Source organism: Podarcis raffonei, chromosome 1, assembly GCF_027172205.1.
Source record: "Podarcis raffonei isolate rPodRaf1 chromosome 1, rPodRaf1.pri, whole genome shotgun sequence".
Classification (NCBI taxonomy): Eukaryota; Metazoa; Chordata; class Lepidosauria; order Squamata; family Lacertidae; genus Podarcis; species Podarcis raffonei.
The window spans coordinates 73,017,231-73,036,417 of record NC_070602.1 but is presented as its reverse complement, the minus strand read 5'-3'; the positions used below and the strand labels follow the sequence as shown (position 1 = coordinate 73,036,417).

At 41.9% G+C, this 19,187-nt stretch overlaps 1 protein-coding gene across 3 annotated transcripts in view; it reads right to left on the bottom strand.

Moving 5' to 3' along the window:
• The window catches only part of OSBPL5 (oxysterol binding protein like 5), a 168,094-nt gene that overhangs the window by 10,408 nt on the left and 138,499 nt on the right, over nt 1-19,187 (bottom strand). For all 3 annotated transcript variants that reach the window (XM_053393507.1, XM_053393514.1, XM_053393498.1), the window contains exons 8-15: nt 14,998-15,169; nt 9,611-9,827; nt 6,936-7,120; nt 5,480-5,561; nt 3,150-3,248; nt 2,911-3,007; nt 2,271-2,369; nt 367-464 (exon numbers count right to left, since the gene is read on the bottom strand). In XM_053393507.1, the coding sequence (XP_053249482.1) occupies nt 367-464; nt 2,271-2,369; nt 2,911-3,007; nt 3,150-3,248; nt 5,480-5,561; nt 6,936-7,120; nt 9,611-9,827; nt 14,998-15,169 (1,049 nt within the window). The remainder of the gene's footprint in view (nt 1-366; nt 465-2,270; nt 2,370-2,910; nt 3,008-3,149; nt 3,249-5,479; nt 5,562-6,935; nt 7,121-9,610; nt 9,828-14,997; nt 15,170-19,187) is intronic.

The window sequence follows — 19,187 nt, the reverse complement described above, 5'->3', positions numbered from 1 at the left end:
AGATATGTCCAAGATGAACCTCTGTTGCTGCTTATGTTCTTGTTTAGTTAACATTCCCCAGTATTTACCAATACTATAATCCATTGGCTGCCCCTTTAGATCCCTGCACACAGCAAAAAAATCAAGTGAACCTTAATATATATTTATGTCCAATAACAGCAAGTGTGGTTATTACTCCATCCTCACTTTAACATTAACTTAATTATTAATAAGTGCATGATCATTGTACAGAATCTGGGATGACTTGCAAGCCTAGCCCTGTCACTTGAAATTGCAGAATGAGGAAGGAAACCTGCAAAAGTGGGGAGGGAAATGTGGAACTGGCGGGCTGGAGTCAAGTTCAAAATGCAAGACAAAGATGGTCACCTTTAATTTGAATTCCAGTTCTGCCCGATGATTGCTTTTCTCACAATCAATGGTAACTTTCCCCCCAAGCTCCATTGTCATGGTACCATATAGAATCCCTAGAAACAGAGAAGAAACAAAACTGTTAACAGGATATCAGGGGCACAGAGACCATATAAGTTGCTGAAAGCTGTTGTCCACATTGACTGAGCTCTGTATAAAATAATCCTCTTTTTTCCTTTTTTATTTACAAAAAAATGGTTATATAACATTAACCTGAAACAGCCTCACCTTGTTGTGTTAATCAGCACACTCCATAAAAAACAGAAAAAGGGTAAAATCTGAGATGCAGAGAACAACATGGAATACCACCCATAACAATCACAGCTGACTACTGGATAGGTGGGTGGATACAGGTCAGCTGAACTGCCCTGCCCAACCCTGGCTCTGACCAGGGATCTCTTTTCACCCAAACCAGGGTCCCATTTTAGCCCGTTGCCTCCATACCATTGGACAACATTGATGAGGGAGGAGCACAGCATGGCTCTCATTTGAGTTGGACGAAGAGGCAAGGGATCTCCATGATAATTATTTTTTTCAGATTTATTTTGCATCTCAAGCAAGTGGAAGTAAGAGCTTGGATCCTGAGCCCCTGCGACATATTCATTTAATACGATTCTTGAGTGGAAGTCAAGGACTTTAAGGTGGAATCCACCAACACTAATAAGAAGAGCCCTCCTGAATCAGGCTGAAAGCCCTTCTGGTTCAGAAGCCCGTTCTCACAGGGGCCAACTAGATGCCTGTGGGAAACCCACAAGCAGGATCTGAGCACCACAGCACTCTCCCCTCCCTGGACTCTACATTTGGTCTCCTGCTACTCTCAGGCTGACTCTGGCACCAACCGGGGAGCAGGAGGGGGAATAATGGTGATGTTCAGCAACTTGGATGGATTTAAAAGCATAACTAGGCAAATTCATGGAGGACACTATCAAAAGCTACTAGCCATGAGAGCTGTGTTCTACCTCCACTGCTAGAGGCAGTCTGCTTGTGAATACCAGTTTCTGGAAGCAGCAGGAGGGGAGAGTGCTGATGCTTGTGGCTATACAACTGGGCGGCAGCAGCAACAACACCTGACTCAGCAGGAGCAAGGAGGGCGCAAGTAAATCCCCCCCCCAAAAAAACATCTGCGTAAACAAGCATTGGATTGGGCTCTGCAGCTTAAGTTAAACTTTGCAAGCATTGGCTTCATCTGAAATGAATTGAAGATTAGCATTTGCAAGCAGAGCAAGTCTGAAGTTCACACAATGCCAGAGAAAAATAGCCCTACTGGTTTTCCTTCGGTGTAAAAATGCATTAGAATGGGCTGTGCAGCTTACGATAAACGGTGCTTATCTTCATCTGATCACTGTAACCAGATCTTTGCGTTGCAGATTTATGACCTGCCATTAAAATCCCTCATCTGTATTCACTTTCATCACCTATGAGATGCAGCAGGTGATTACAGCTAGCTCAGTCTCTGTTTCCAGTTGGTGGGCTCCTCTGAGTTGCTGAGGACTTCTTCTTCCTCTCTCCCTGTGTCCCCACCACTCCAATATGCTCCAGAGTGTCCTCCCCTCAAACCCTCTGGAGCAGATTCTGATGGTGCACAGAGGGCTGCAGGAGGAAGGAGAGGGAAGTTCCACAGTGCAAAAAGAAGTCTGTTGTGCAAGTGGTATGGCAGCCTTGGATACATCCTGTTCATCTTTCTTTAAAAAAAGTTGATCCATGATCTTGCAGTGCCTGACCTGATGTTAAGGTGTTATGGTTATAAATCCCTATGTTTGGTGATATATGTCTCTTTTTTAAAAAGGAAGAAAAATAACCCCGCCTGGAAAGGGAAGGAGGCCCACAATTCCCCCTACTCCAGAGCCCCAGCAATATCCCACCTTTGCAGTGTGCGTATGGCATAGTAATGATGTACTCCTCCCCGCTGCTTAGAAAGGTAAGTTTTGCTTGTCCATCCAGCAATGCCGAAAGTGAATTACCTGCAGGTAAAAGAGTGCAGATGTATATGTCATGACTGCTCCTCTTACAAATACACAGCAGGACAAAGAGAAGCCAATATGATTCAGTGGACCATCTCTTAAGAACTTCCTTGATCGTAAGTATTTACAGAAAACAGAAATGCTTGCGCTGGCAAAACCTTCTCCTTAGCGCAATATTGAATACCACCTTCTAGTTCACATAACTAAAAACCCCAGACCCAGACTATCTGCAGTTAGGAAAGTGATGGGGAAATGTTTTGAAAAGTGTGGGATGAACAAATGCTTAATGGAAAGACGTGTAAATAGCCCACAAGCAAATCAGGATGAATGCTCATTGTTTATAACAATCCTGTAAACAAATTAGAATTAATGCTCAATATAGACAAGACATACTTCAACCTCTGTGTAAACTTTGTGCAAGCAAAGCAGGATGAATGCTGAATAAACTGGTCCAAAGAGGAGTCCAAAGTTGGTATGAGAAAAGTGACTGTGGGGTAAACTCTTTCCTACTATAAATAGCTGTTTGACTCTGATGTCTTACCATAAAACTTAGATTTGGCTAGAATGCTGCCATTTATACAGAAACCATCCTTCCTGTTACTGACATGAAAGGCTGATACAGGAGGATGATGAGAAACCTGTAATGGAAGGGAAGACAAAATTACATCTGTATTGTAATTACAATACACACAATATGTACACATTGGGTTCAGTTTAGATGGTGCTACATAGACCAAAATGTTCAGTTTTAATTTGGTGCATGTAATTGCTCAGATTTACCTGTTCGGCTATGTAAAATGTGTGACTGTTTGTCTGTGGATGAAACCAACAGCAACGAAAGGTCTCTCCCAAAATGGGATTGTATGGCTTTTTTATTCCCTGGAAGAGAGGCATTAAACAGAATACATTATTATAGAACACTGTCCCAATCTGTGGGTTAGAATTTAATGTTCATATACATATACATATTTGTTTTCAAACATAAACAATACAACAACAATAGTTTTTATATTAGTTGAAATGAACTCCCTCTAAGATCAGTGGGATATGACTTCGTCATGACAAACTTTTCATGCTGCTATCAGTGAGACCCAAGTTCAACTAACTTCGTCTGGATCCAATCCTGTGTAATAGGTTTCTGATGCAGCTGATGCAGATGGAGATATGGATCCACATCACAACATCTACTCAAGCTCCACTTGAACTGGCTGGTTGTTCTTGCCAATCTCCACCTAGGGCTAGCGCACATTTGGGCTTTTTTCACTGCACTGTGCCAAAGAGGAAGAATTATAGGCAGGAGTATAGAAAGTTTTTGAGGCTGCATGCCAAACCATTGCCATTTCTGCCCAAATAATCAATAGAGTAATTCCTGCATTATATGGAGTTAGACTAGATGACTCTTTGAGTCCCTTCCAACTCCACAATTCTATGATTCTATGAAATAGTTGAGTACCCACTCCCTGTGTCGATATTGGGAAATGTTTGCAATAATTAAGTCTTGTGCTATCAACTCCCTGCATTTCCAGGGAAATTTCCTTCCCTTGGGGAAACACCTCATGCTGCTAAAGTACCTTGCTTTGCTCAATTAAGATAACATGACACTTGGCAGGCAAGTCCTCTATCTTCTTTTGTTTCCCCTGCAATTACACTGAGGGCAGCTCAAATATATTTCATTACTGGTAAATTATACCAGTGATGATACCATCGCTGGACAATGACCAAGTCTGAGAACTATGTGCCAATTTTTGAGACTTCAGTGAAGTCAAATTAAGCTCAGCTCTTAATCAGTTTTGAAATTTTCTTAATTCCTATTTTGTCTTTTGTTTTGGATTTTTTAAAAAAAGAAAAAAGAAGAAGAAAAAAGAAAAAGAGAAAGTCATAATTTCTAAGGCCCATCTAATTACAAAACCAACCACAACCATGGAACTATCAGCTGGGCTACCAAACTGTTTAAAGATGGAAACATTCAGCTGGCGACAAGAAAAGCAGGGATATTTCCTAAAAGAAAAACACTAGAAACAAAATGAAGTGTCTTAGAATGAGAACTGAGGAGCAATAGCTGCTGGATTTGAAAGAGGTTCTCAAACTTCATGGACAATTGCTATTTACTTCCAGGAGAAATTACTAAGAAATTAAGAATTAAGAACTGGAGTTCCTATTTGAGCAACACAAAAAAAGTAATTTTAAGTTGAGACAAAATCTGCAGATGGAACAGGAAGCAGAAATACCACATGCTTCCTGCCCCCCCCCTCACCAACCTCACCAAGCACCATTATGCAATACAGTACCTCAAGAACCACCTCTCTCCATATGAACCTACCGGACCCTGAGATCATCTTCTGAAGCCTCCTCCACAAGAGGTCTGGAGAGCGGCAACACAAGAACAGGCCTTTTCTACAGTGGCTCCCCATTTGTGGAGTGCTCCCCAGGGAGGTTTGTCTGGCGCCTCCTTTGTACACCTTTAGGCACCAGATGAAAATGTTCTTCTTCAACCAGGCCTTGGGCTGATTAACATCTTATACCCCTTTTAAATGTGTTTGTGGGAAGGAGTGGGGTGTCGGTTTGTGTGTGTGTTTTTTGTTCTTGTTTTTATCATGTATTTTGTGCTTTCAGTTGAATTTTTATGTTGTGAACCACCAAGATCTGTGGATGCAGGGTGGTATACAAATTTAATTAACTAATTAATAAAATGTCCCGATGCTCAAAGCCTGAGCCTGTGAGTTCTCTTAAGTAAGCTGGGAAGGTTTTTGGTGGGAGAAGCTTACTTTTTCATTTTTTTAAAAAAAAAATCTGCTCTATCTCCAGAAGGATTGTAAGAGAAGTCCCCTATATTTAAAGAGTGATATCCAACAATAGTTATACTCAGGGTAACTTAAGTTCATTGATTTCAATATTTGTACCCTGACTATTACTAATGTTGGATATCACCCAATAACTATTTAACCAACATTAGTCATTCTGTTTATCCTTGACCACAAAATATTCTGGAAAAATTGTGGGCTTGCAATGCTAGCTTTTAGCTGGGAGAATTATGTATCTAGTTTATCCTGAACCCAATATAAATAGGGGTTCTATAGCATACTTGGAGTATGAGTTAAGCATAATCTTACCTTTGGCTTCTTATAAAAGCCCGATAGGTACCATCTCAATACTTGCTTGATTCGACAATATGGGTCTTCTTCAAGAGCAGCTCTATAGGAGAAGAGTAATTAGCTGATCTGTTTGCCCTAGGTGGTTTTACAGACACATGAAATCACATCAGATACAAATAGAACCAACAGCAGCACAATGTGGAAACCCTTCACTATCCCTTTCAAGCCTCCCTTGCTAACTTAACTTGTACTTATACTAAGAAGCTTAAACTGAATGGAACTGTCCGAATACTTCATCTAAGAGTCTTCACCTGATCTTAAATCTTACTCTGGCTGGGTAGCTTAGCTCATGGCTACTGTATAATTTCACATGATTATGGGTATTTAGTTATTGCACTTATATGCCAACTTTTCCCCCAAGGCACCCAAAGAGGTTTAAATTTTTGAAATACTAGAACAAATCAATGACATAAAATGTAAAAGTAAAATGTAAGAGTGGTGCTTTACATGAGCTACTCCATTAAAAATGCAGGGCTATGGAGAAATCTACAGTCATATAAGCCACTTGAGACAACCAGACAGCCTATAGCACCACAGTTCTAACACTGTAGCCACTTATGGAGAAAATTAAGTGTCCGTTCTCCATTCATCTGAATAAAAATTGTGGAGACAGTGAGACTGACAAAACTCAGTGATATTTAACTGTAGATTCCATAGCAAGTGTTCTGAAATGTTTTACCCACCTGACTCTTAAAATCAACACCAAAAGCTAGCTGGAAATCTGAAAAGAGCATTTAAGTTTATCCCACCCCTTGCAAACCAGCTCATGAAGACTGCACATTAAAATATCCTAATTTAGATCCTGCCTCACTTTATAGGAGGGGGGAAAGGTTTCCTACTGCACAAGATCCTATGTATGTTTACTGAAAAGTAAGCTCCACTGTATTTAGTGGAAAGTATTCCCAGAAAAGTGCACAGAGGAGAGCAGTCCTAGTCTGCCAAACCTAAAGGCCTGCATAATAATGCCCCTAATTATACCTCCAAAAGCATCTAGGTTCATTTTTTTTCTACTGTACATGTTATTGCTGCTTTAAAAATGCTCCAGAATTCATCTTCCCTATATGCTTGCTCTCCTTTTTCCACAAACCTTAACCTATCAATAGGTTGGGTATGCAGTTATTGCCAATTACACACTGGCAAGGCTGAGTGCAGCAGAAAGCATATCAGTACACCTCTCATTTTTCTTCTTCTTTGCTTTCCTCACAGCTCCCATAAACTGTTGATGTCTAAAGGTCACCGAAATGGATTCCTGTCCTGATTTACGGCACCAGCCGATTAACTCCGAGAGCCTCACGTATTATCAGGGAGCCCTTTCAAGCACACAAACATCCCAGCTGCAGCCAGACTAATACTCCTGGCACATGGGTGCACATCTGCGCACTGCATCATCAAAAAGCCAGCAAGCGCTGCTTACTGGGAAAGTAGGTCGGCGTGGTAGTAATAATCGGAAAGCTTGTTGAGGAAGGAGCGCGGCTCCAAGATGAAGGTGGGCAGAACGACGCGGGACAAGTCCATGCCAGGCCTCAGCTGCTTCAGGATGATCCACATCAAGCTCTTGTTTTCATCGGACACAGTTTCTGTTTGAGAGCATTCACCCGTCTAAAGAGAAGAGGGTGGGGAAAAACCCTTCAGCTTGCTGATGCTCCATTTTGTTGTTTCAATATTTGTAATCTCCACTTTCATAAAGTATATATCAAGGCAGCATACAGCATATAAAATATAATTTAAAAAATGATCTATAAATGTCCATAAAACAATTAAAAACATCAGTAGATACTGGTTGGTTAGAAAGAGAAATTCATATTGTGAAGGCATGTCTAAACTGTAGATCAAGTCAGGAAGTCCTATTTGCACCATGTATCTACTTCCTGTTTAGTTGCACTCTCTGATCTTGTTCACACATTAAACAGTAAGCCAGACCATAGCTCAGGATGAATAAGTAATCATGCTGGCTGCCAGAGAGGACATGCTCCTCCTCCTCTGCTCCTTCTGTTGCTACACTGAGCTAAGCAGGTTTGGCTTAGCATGTCGTCCCAACCAGGGCTTGTGGTTTATCTCTCCTAGCCAAACTAGGAGCTGTGAAGCATAGGATGAACTTTGGTTACAGCTCATGGTTTGTTTGAAGAGAGATAAACCACAAGCCTAGGTCTGGAGTACAGGTTAAGCCTGACTCAGCACAGCTGTGGAAGAACAACTGGAGGAGAAGCCAAGAAGCCATGACTTCATCTCTGAGAGCTTGCATGTTCATGCTAAGCCATGGTTTGACATAGTGCTATGTGTGAACCAGGTCATCGTTGTGTGCAATTCAACAAGGCTAAGCACACCCAGAGAGAATTAATGCAGATACAAACCCCTTTAACAGGCTGATTTATGCACCTCCTGAAGCAACCTCAGCGTTTTCCTCTCAACAACGTGGGAGAAAGAATGTTTTATTGACGTTGGGGCCCAACTTCTAAACTTTTAATGGCAAAGAAAACTGTAAGAAGCTAATCTAGCACTTGGATGTTGCTTTTAAGCTGCTTTTAACTAATACTGTAAGGTGGTAGTGGGAAAGGCACTTGCTAACCAAGCTCCGCCTCAACATTCCCCATAATTCTCCCTGTAAAAAAAATGGAATAGTTTGGGTCTGTGAGAAAGTAGGCTGTGCAAACGAAGAACCCACCAATCAAGCTTCTGGGGAATTGGATCACTTCACAAGGAGTTGGCTTGTGCCATTAACAAGGTGACTTGAGGTGAATCAGGGAATCCCTAAGCTCTGAAGTCATTACATGGCCTTGGATATTCCAAAAACTTAACTGTACAACCTCCCCACCCTGCTTTATTTTCTGAGAAACAAAACCCAAGATGACTGAGACTACAGATACAAGGCGAAACTTGTGCCTGCTGCATTTCCCTACCTTGGGCATCATTTATGCTCCAGTATTGACCTGCAGAGCATGGCTCCCTAGAGCAAACCCACAATGGGAACTTAGCACCATGCCACTTGCCGCAGAGCGGAGTTTGATAAAAAGAAAGCCTGTGAGCGGAGCAACGAACCTTTTTCCTCTCTATCGATTTCTATTAGTTACAATCTGTCTTGCGCCCCAGACAAACAACATCCCTAAGCTTGATCCACCTTAGATAATGGAAACTGTTAGACGAAAAGCTATTGCAGTGGTGCTATAAGCTATGATGTGTATTGATCTGTCAGTGCTTTCATCAGATGTATTTGCCAACTTTGCAGGGGCATATATCTTGGCCTCACACATATATATCACAAAGGATTGAAAAGCAAGTTCTCCCAACAACAGGAATAAAGAAAAAAATTACATTTTTAACTGTTTACAGAGGGATACCCTATGTTAGTGTGCCTCCAGACTTTTAGAATTTTGCAGGCGGAATTCAGTTGCATACCAGAGCTTTAGGTTTGTGCCTTTGATGTGGTTTAAAGAGCTCTGCTGCCCTAGCACAATAAATAAAAAAATAAATCAGATTTTTTGTGGTTTGGAAAGTGACAGGGAAAGGCATTGAAAAGAGTGGGATGAACAAAGGTCTTACAAGGGAGTAAGCATCACTGAATACAATGGCACAATGGCAAACACTATAATGATACAATCCAAGTTCTCCTTTTTCATATTCCATTTAAGTTCCACGGCTGACTCTAGATTTCCCACAACAAAAAAAGTAACAAATCATATAAGGTTAACAAAGTTTCCTCTAATCGGGCATGAGCATGTGCCCTGAGGTTATTAAATTGGGTGAGAAAAAATGTTGTGGTTCTACTAGTAAGCCATTTAATGTAAGTCCATTGGCCTATTACAGCTCACAAGCAGCTCATTTTGTTCATGATATGAAGGAAAAACCAACACATTTTACACTTCTCATTGGAATAAGGCATGTTAAATTGTCCTGGAAAACAGATTATTGGAGGGGCAATTGCCCTCCTGCTGTCTCTGGCAAATGACTTTGTCAGTGCGACTCAGCTCTTCACAACAGAATAAAAGAAATGGGATGAAGGAAAGATTCTTCTATCATAAGGCGAAAAATGCAGTGGAAGGATGGATAACAAACTGTGTGTGTGGGTAGATAGATAGATGTTAAAATGGTTACCTCTCCAAATTCTTCATAGTTCTGCTCCAAGTAGGTGGTCCCTTTCTTTTCCTGGGACGACTCCCCGTGGAGTTCGGACTGATCGCTCTCACTTTCGTTTGTCTTCCGGCTGTTCTCATGCATCTCGTTCTCAGACTCTTCTATATTGTCCCTTTCAGATTTGTCTGAGAAAGCATCGTTCTCTAGGTGGTGGTTCTCCAGAGCTGACTCATTAAAGCTGAAAGACACAGATGGTTACAATGTCTTAGACTGCATACACGCTAATCTGTCTGTAGCATGAAAATGGTAGCTTTTTCTCAACCCAGAAACGTTCTTGCTCCTCCTTAACAAGCAACTCTCAATCTTGATTGATTCTAGATCCTGCTGTCCGCAAGGGTAGGTATGCTTACTTAACATGCATTTGCAAATCCTTGACTTAAGTCATCCACACCTTTTTCCTCCATGCACATGCCCCAGGTGAATGAAGAAGGAAGTGGTGATTACAATTTTGGTATACACCCACCAGAATGCGGTTAGGCAGGTGTGGCTACACTCCCCATTGCCAGGACCCCCTTCATCTGTTTTCAAATGGAAAACTTGCAGGGTAACACAAAGCCAATCTGCTAGCAGTTTCTCTAAAAGCACCTTCCAGAGGCAAACACTACACAATGGATCTAGATCATATTGGAACTACATCAAAAAACCAAGTCCTCTGTCTCCACTGATTCTAGAATAAGATGTTGTGTGTACGTAGCCTGAGTTTCAAGGTGCTGGAAGCCTTGTAAGATATGGTTGCTCACCGGATACAAGGATCATAAGCAATGTAGTGTGGCTCTGCAGTGCCATTTGGAGTCTCTCAAGACAGGTTTCACATAATTGGAAGCCCCAGAGCCCAACAACAGTTCAGAGCAGGAAAGGAATGCAGGAAGCTGGTAGGGCATCCCTCACAGATCCCCACCCAGCCTCTGCTTAAACACCCCAAGGAAAGAAGAATTGGCTGAGGGTACTTTAGATTTTGGTTATTATTAGGACTGTTACCTGATAAAAGAAAATTTAGTCAATTTATCCTACAAGTGTGAATTAGTCAATCAAAGGGCACCGACTTGCCCCCCACACTGCAGGTGCGCATCACATGACGTGTCACATTACACATCACATGACACGTCCCGCCTCCACCTAGCGCACAAGCACTCGCACACTGGGCTAGGACACATGGGCATCCTGCTGCTGTGATGCCAGCGCTCGTGCACTGGGTGGAAAATGGGGAGAATGGAGCTGGGCTCCATGCTCGGCCTCCTCCTCCTTGTGTGACATCGGTGGGGAGGAGGTGGTGGGGCAGGGCCACAGGATTTGGAGGGAGCACAGCCCCCTCCTTGAAAAATTGGGGGGGCTGAAACCCCTCACCACTTGGCACGCAGAAAGACTTTTGCCAGTTCTCACAATTATTTTCAAGGCATTGTTCCACTGTATTCATTGTTAAAGCCAGTCCTACAAATGAAAAACAACCAGAGATTAATTATGATTGAAAATGTGTGGCTGGCATGAAAGACTCTCCAAAAACCATGAGAAGCTTTACTGAGAGGCTTTACAGTTGCATGTTAATCAAACAGAGTGATTTCAGGCTTTGCGCCAAGCCACATCTCTACCATCTTTCAATAATATGCCCACTTGCATTAGCAAAATTAGCCTTCCGTTCAGTTTTATCACAGAAGAGAACTGTCATGAATAAGGCTTCGAATCAACCAAATCTGAAATAAAGGCATACAGCAACATATTGCAACTCCACTTTAAAAGTCAAGTGAAGAGACCTCTATGTCAATATCTCATACTTTGGAGCATGGTAGTTCATTTATGTGTTTTGCTCAAGGATCATATATTTGATTTACTGCTTTGAGCTCATGCAACTAAGGTTTTTTTAAAAATGCCTACAGTCCAACTTTTTCATAGATAATTATTATGGTCTCTTTCTATTATGAAAAATGCCCCCTATCCCCAATCTGAAGGGCATGATAGAGAAGGAATATTTATTCCACAAGGCAGGATAGGATAGATCTGGTTTCCCAAATCGCTCATGCTCTTTGGCCCAGTTCATACTGGGGCTAGACCATGTTGGAATTCAAACTGCAGGGGGAGCTGGTCCACATGGGAATCATTTGCAAAGCACATGCCACTAAGTTTTGAAAGTTTACAGTAGTAAATCTGTGTGACGTGTGTTATAAGTCTAAATGGAAAACAGCACATACATATGGACAGCCACATGAAACAATTTAAACAAAGTTTGGATCAAGCCCTGGAGTCTAGTTGTTTGCACCAACTGGGACTTCCTGAACAACAGCTACTGTGCTCCAAAGGGCAGCCTAAGCTGGTCCTTTATCTGGATTTTGGAGACAAAAAGGATCCCCACCACTGGCATATGGGAACTTTAGGGTTGCATATATAAGGTGAATTAAAGTGCTCTGTCACCTGTGTGCAACTAACCCGCTTTCTTTTTAAACTGCAGACGTTTTGCCATTTGGAAAGTGATGGGAAAATGTATTGAAAAGTGTTGGATGAACATAATAATAATAATAATAATAATAATAATAATAATAATAATAATAATATTTTTTTATTTATACCCCGCCCTCCCCAGCCAAGGCCGGGCTCAGAGTGGCTTACAAGCAATAATAAAAACAAGATGAATGATTACAACTTAAAAACAAAAATAAAATACAACATTAAAATAATGGAACATTAAAATATTAAAATGTAGCCTCATCGCAGGAGGAGAAGGAAAAGAAAAAAGAAAGAGAGGGAGGGAGGGAATCAAATTGGCTCCAAGCCAAAGGCCAGGCGGAACAACTCTGTCTTACAGGCCCTGCGGAAAGAAATCAGATCCTGCAGGGCCCTGGTCTCATGAGGCAGAGCGTTCCACCAGGCCGGAGCCAGAGTTGAAAAGGCCCTGGCTCTGGTTGAGGCCAATCTAACTTCCTTAGGGCCTGGGACCACTAGGGTGTTGTTATTTACGGACCTTGAGGCTCTCCGTGGGGCATACCAGGAGAGGCGGTCCCGTAGGTACGAGGGTCCTAGGCCGTGAAGGGCTTTAAAGGTCAAAAGCAGCACCTTAAATCTGACCCTGTACTCCACCGGGAGCCAGTGCAGCTTGAAAAGCACTGGGTGAATATGCTCCCATGGCAGAGACACCGTGAGGAGCCTCGTTGCAGCATTCTGTACCCGCTGGAGTTTTTGGGACAGCTTCAAGGGCAGCCCCGCGTAGAGTGAATTACAGTAGTCAAGCCTGGAGATGACCGTTGCATGGATCACTGTGGCCAGGTCGGGGCGGGAAAAGTAAGGGACCAACTGCTTGATGCGGCGAAGGTGGAAAAATGTCGCCTTGGGGAATGACTAACGGGAACACATGTAAACACCTTGCAAGCAATTAGGGTGAATGCAGAATGTGTCCTCGTTGTCGGATAATTAATCCACAAACGGCTCAGAATGACAGTGGAACAGACTCCCTCAGGAGGCTGTGGACTCTCCTTCACTGGGGGATTTTAAGCAGAGGTTGGATGACCATCTGTAATGGATGCTTTAGCTGAGATTCCTGCATTGCAGAGGATTGGACTAGATGACCATCCTAGGGTTGCCATATTTTGAAGAGCAAAAAAGAGGACACATTTGCTGACTTCTAATTTTAACCATGGATTGCTCTGACGCATGAAAAAGAGGACATGTCCTGGAAAAAGAGGACATATGGCAACCCTTCCAACTCTACAATTCTAGGATTCTATGAATGCTTAGCAAAGACTGGATGCAGTCTAATCACCATGTAAGTGTTGTGCAAGCAAAACAGGACAAATGCTCAGTAATAGGTTGTCTGCAGGGGCCCTTGTTTGCAACAGATGGGGCGAAGTATTAGTTTCACTTGATTCTCTAGACGCAGAGAATTTTTTCCTGCCTCTCTGAATAAAGAGACACTGCTGTATTTGGAACAGATTGACTGAAAGGAGATAAAACCTTTATCTGTAATCCCTGGAAATATTAATACTGCATGATGGGTTACCAGATTTTAAATGGAGCATCCCTTAGACTGTGAGAGCAGCACAGACCAGGAAGCAGGCACACCCCTGATTTCAGAACCCTCAATCTCCATGGCATCTGCTGAAGAGGCACCCCAGCTTTTGAAATTTTGATCTGACAATCTTGCTTAATGACCAGACAGACATCAAAGGTAAACAGTCACAGTAGAGGCAGATGCTAAATCCTAAGTGTGTGTGTGTGTGTGTGTGTGTGTCTGAGTGTGTCTGTGTGACAGGGAGAGAGAGAAAGAGAGCGTGCTTATGGGAGTAGAATAGCCTGGTTCTATTTCATATACAATTTAGAATTATAAAATGAGTGCAGCAATGCATAAACCCAACCTAAAGCAGACGTGAAAATTCAGAGGAAAAATTCCCACTAGCAATCAGCATAAGCAGCAGTAAGTCTTTGTAAATGGCAGAAAAGACTTAATGCTAGTGCTACTTGGAGCAGAGGTGTAAGTTTGGAGCAATCCCTGTATGGGCATTCCAATAACTGAAAGTAATCACGATTACTTTCTCTTGTGTAGTCACCCAGAACAGGAAGGCAGCACTAGCTGGGGAGCGAATTCTTCCATGGAGGATGACCAACTTATTGAAGACACAATGTCTGCTTCTTTAATTTCCAAGCATAATTTAAATAAGCTGAAGAAAGCATTACATGTAATTAAATGACTTACTAATAATAACATGTCAGCTTAATTGGCTTAATTCCCCAAGGGGAAGATGTTTAACTGAAGGATTTGATCCCATCATGGAACACTGTGCCAGTGATAAATCTTCTGCTAGCACTACCTGGATATGTGGGAGAGAAATGCTACTCCTTGGAAGTGATCTACACTTAGTTTCTGCAGTAAAATATGTATCCCTTCCTGATGTCTAGGTGACAGATTTTTACTCACAGGCTCACTATTTAGAAAGCAATGGATGTTGCTTTGAATGTTTACCTTGAATGTTAGGAACACACAGCTGAACAGAGAATAGTGTGTGTGTGAGAGAGAGATGTGTGTGTGTGTGATGCCTGAGAACATAAAAAGTGCCCTGTTGGATCAGCCTATCTTGCCCAGCATCCTGTTTTCCCAGAAAAATTGCTTTCAGGATATGCCCAAGCAGGGCATTAAGGCAAGAGCCCTCTCTCACTGTTGCTCCTTGGCAAGGCATGTTCAGAGGCAGACACCTTTGCCATCCTGACTTTGTCCTAGTTCAAGTGAAAGGATGCTCTCATTACAAAATGGGTCTTTTACTCATTGCTACCACTTAGAAGGGATTAAAGCAGATGCATGAAACGTACTCTCAACTGCAGGAACCACTACAGAACTTCAGAATATATGCAGTAAGTGTGTACATCCTTACTGAAAAAGTTCCTGATCCGAGATGGTAGCCGTGTGCAGTAGGTTGTACAGGCCAGCATGCGAAGAATCAGCCGAGCAATTCAACTCTCCATCTTTCCCTTGCTTGGATGCACTGAGCCTGAAGAGGCTTGAGCAGCGCAAGGCCAGTTCCAGAGCATCCAACCAACACCGGCCTATAAAAACACAAACACAGAGGTCAAATAGGAAAATGCAGAATGCTCCCTTGACTGCTTCCCATTTCATGTATCCAGACATTTAATCCATATCGAGAGAGACAACGGATACAGTACACAGCAAAGATTTCAAATTTCCTGAAAGCAATGAGACTTGATGCCTGCAAATAAGTGTTACCATTTGATACTCAGTTCCTCTCTTCAATATTAATAGCTTTTTACATCCTCCAGGTGATGGCCCAAATCTGAAATATTTCAGGATACAATTTGTCCCTAAAAGTTTAGCCTCATCCAAAACAACAACAGGCAGATCATATATAGAGTGCATTTTAAATCCATACATCGTTTCCGGTCTTGGTTATTTGTGGTTTACATGCCAATCAAATTACTGAGATTCTCACAGTTTTACACTGTAATGGATACTAAATATTAAAATACTCAAGCTGTGCAAAGTAACATGATCCAAGTAGCTGTCAGAGGGGTTGCCACATCAGTTTCATTCAGCAAATCACTGTCCAGTACCTCAAAATACTGACACATTTATTATGGCACTGCTTTTACAAGGACAATGAAATGTGTGTTTCCCCATTTATGGTTTTCTTCCATTTCCACTTAGTTTTCTACCCCCATCTTCCCCACTTTGGAAAGCCTGCTCCTCACTTCAGAGCGCCCTCTGTGAGAATGTGTGGCAATTTCTGAGCAAAGTCCTCATATACATTTTGCTAAATCAAATGGATTTAAGCTGCCCAGGAACCCTGAAACGCAAGACAAACTGCGTGGCTTCCTACCCATTCTATTCCTCATGTACTCTCAAGAGTGGTACATTTAAAATGTACCATGTAGCATTTCCCCCCCTAAGCTAGTGTCGAAAAAATCTTTATGAAAAAGCATTGCTAATAGTGACTGATACCCTGGCATTTGCTTTGGGGGAATCTTCCTATGCAGGCAAACAAAGATTAGTGCTTGAGCCTATCCTACTTCCTCACTGGTGCAAAGCTACAAGGCAAGTACATGCAATTGGTTTCCAGTTTCACTCGTGATAAAGTGACGTGCATTCGGAAAAGCTCCTTAAACCTGGTGGCATATAATTGGATACATAATGCTTCAGTTTTAGAAATAGTCTCCCAGGCATTATTTCAGGGTTTGTTTTTTTAATAAAAGAAATCTATAAAACCTTCAGCCTGCTCAATCAAGCAAATGCTAGGGTTAAAAATAAAATGTCACCAAGTAAAGAAAATAACACCAAAGGGCATCATTATAAACAGGAAACAAATGGTTCTGCATATAGGACCAAACAGCTCAAAAAGCGTAAGACAGATGGTGGTGAAATACTGATTTTCATATTGTACTGCAAAACTCCCCTATGCCCTCCCTTCGAAATGCAACTCCAGAATGGAAGAGGGCCTCTCTCGCTTCCAAATGTGTGCCTTCCCTCAATAGCAAGCATAATTTTCTCTCCCAGAAACTTGTACTGTACTCTCAGACTTGCAGCAACCAGTTCCTGTCCATGAGGCTATATTTGGAGGATAACATCTGGGACACCTGCCAATGTGGAGCCACTTTCTGGATCTAAACCAGACAACACAGACAGACTCACCCCATCTCTCTTCCTCTCCCCCAATAGGTGGCATGGAGTGGGTTGTAACTTTGATGAGGCTTTCCCCACTTTTATAAGCTGTCATCCATCAAAATGGCTTCCAAACTTGCTGTTTGTGAGGCATGATTCAACCATACATAGGCAAATATACGTAGTCTGTGTGGTTCAGTGGATTGTCACTCCCGTGCAACAAAACAGCTTACGTATAAACCTTGTCATTTTTGTGGTAAGAAAAGCGATGGGCAATGTACTGGAAAGTAGGGATAATGACAACGCTGGGCATATAATCTCGGTGCAGACAAAATGGAATGAATGCCATATAACCTCCCTGTAAATTTTGTGCAAACAAATCAGGATAAATACTCAACCAACAGACCATCTGCAAGGACCCTTAAGCAGGTAAAGAGGTCCACTATAAGCTGAAGCTTTTGGGTCCTCACCCTTCCAAAGAAGAGAGAATAAACCTGGGGTTTTCAGCCTAAGGAGGGGCTTCTGTTAACTGCTACATTTGGAAGGAGGCAATGACGAGAGCAAGGGATGTTTCCAATACAGTAAGCCCACAACTTACACACATTTAATTTGTGCACATTCAGCTGTATGCACATGATAAGTAAGTAAGGAGCAGAAAGGGGGCAGGGTTCTGGGAATAATAACTTTGGCAACCCCACCCACCACTGAACCCAATGTGCTTTGACTATATGCAATTTTGGTCTCAAGTGCAATCCCTGGAACATAACCCCCGCATAAATTGTGGGTTTATATCAAAGCTAGTGAATGTAGGCATTCATATATGAGTCAGTATGGGTGAGTGCATTTAGGAGTGAGTAAAAGGGAGAATGGATGGATAGAGACAATATTTAAAGACTGCAGAAGTATGTGAATTATTATTTGTCCATATCCTATTTTTAAACTTGCCAGGTTTTACAGGTATGCGGTATCAAGACAAGTGGTTCAGCTACTGGACTTAAGGCCCTGCATTTAGACCATGGACTGCGTTGCCTTATGCACCCTCACTCAAAAACTTGAGGAGATTGACCTACAACAAAACACCATTTTGGGTAGTGGCACTTGCTCACCATTAAATCTTGGCATAGTGCCCTCACAGCAGATACCATCTTATCTGACTTCTTTGTCTGTAGCGGCCCACAGATATGCCTTTATTAAGGCAAGATTCAACGCCTTTCCTTCCAATGTCTTGAATAATAGATTCTCCAATGGACAGATCTCAGCGGTGTGTGTATGTGATAATAGATCTATAGAATCTTTACAACATATACTATTCTGTTGTTCACTACATTCAATTTCTCGGATCAGATTTTTGTCCCCTTTATTATTGGAAATTTCAGGTGACTCCTTGGAAACACAGCTAATACATTTATTGCAAGATTCTGATCCGAGTAGGTCCCTTTCTGTTGCCAGATTTCTGATTACAGTATTAGCTTATAAGAGGAAAAATGGATTACTCTATGATTATTGATTTTGCCTTAATAATATTGATTTATACTGATAATTTGATATTTTAAGCGTTATATTGTTCTTATTTTAATGGAATTTAGAAACTTACGGTTTGAGATGTATTTGATTTAAACGTATTTTAATTAATTAATTTTATCTTGTTATACCTGTTTTACCTGTTTTGCTGTATGATGTATTGAATATGGGCCTATGGCCATAATAAACGATCTATCTGTCTTATGCACCTTCTTGCATTGGCTTTCTGGTTGGAAGTGTTCCTCCAACCATCGTATTGTGAAACACTTGCTCTAAAAAAACTGACTTCAACAGATAAAGGGTAAATCAATGTAGGGCGATACTCCCTTGTGTCCTACAGGTGGTGCTGTGCTTTTAGAATCATCTACATCTGCTGAACTGAAGGATTAAAACTAAAAACTGGAGGCCGCCAACAACAACACCACCTCCTCCATTGGAACCCACACTGAGCCATATCCTTTAGATTTGCCAGCAAAATAAACCGAAGCAATGATGCTGGAACCCGATGAAAGAAGTCACAGAAGAGTGATTTTGATACCTTTCAAGTTGGATAATCACATAACACTAACGTAATGAAAGAGAGCTGCACAGGAGCAGGCAGCACAAGACTTTAATACGTGTCCTCTTCCCCTCACTACTGCTCTGTCAAGATATGTGAAATATTCACTGAAGAGATCCAGGTGAGCGACGTACTGATGGCACCTAGACCCATATCTCCTAATGATGGCGCCCAACAGCTTCATACAGGTATTTAAAAAACATTGGGGATAAAACAGTACTCCATACATAACCGCCATGGTTATTTCTGGACAGAAACTCTATAGGAAGGGCAGAAAAGGACATACTGGAGGTGGTGGTGTCACTCTGTACAAAGAAGAGCATTGAGTCCAGCAAGTGAGAAATCCCAAAAGGGACAGATTCCTCCACAGA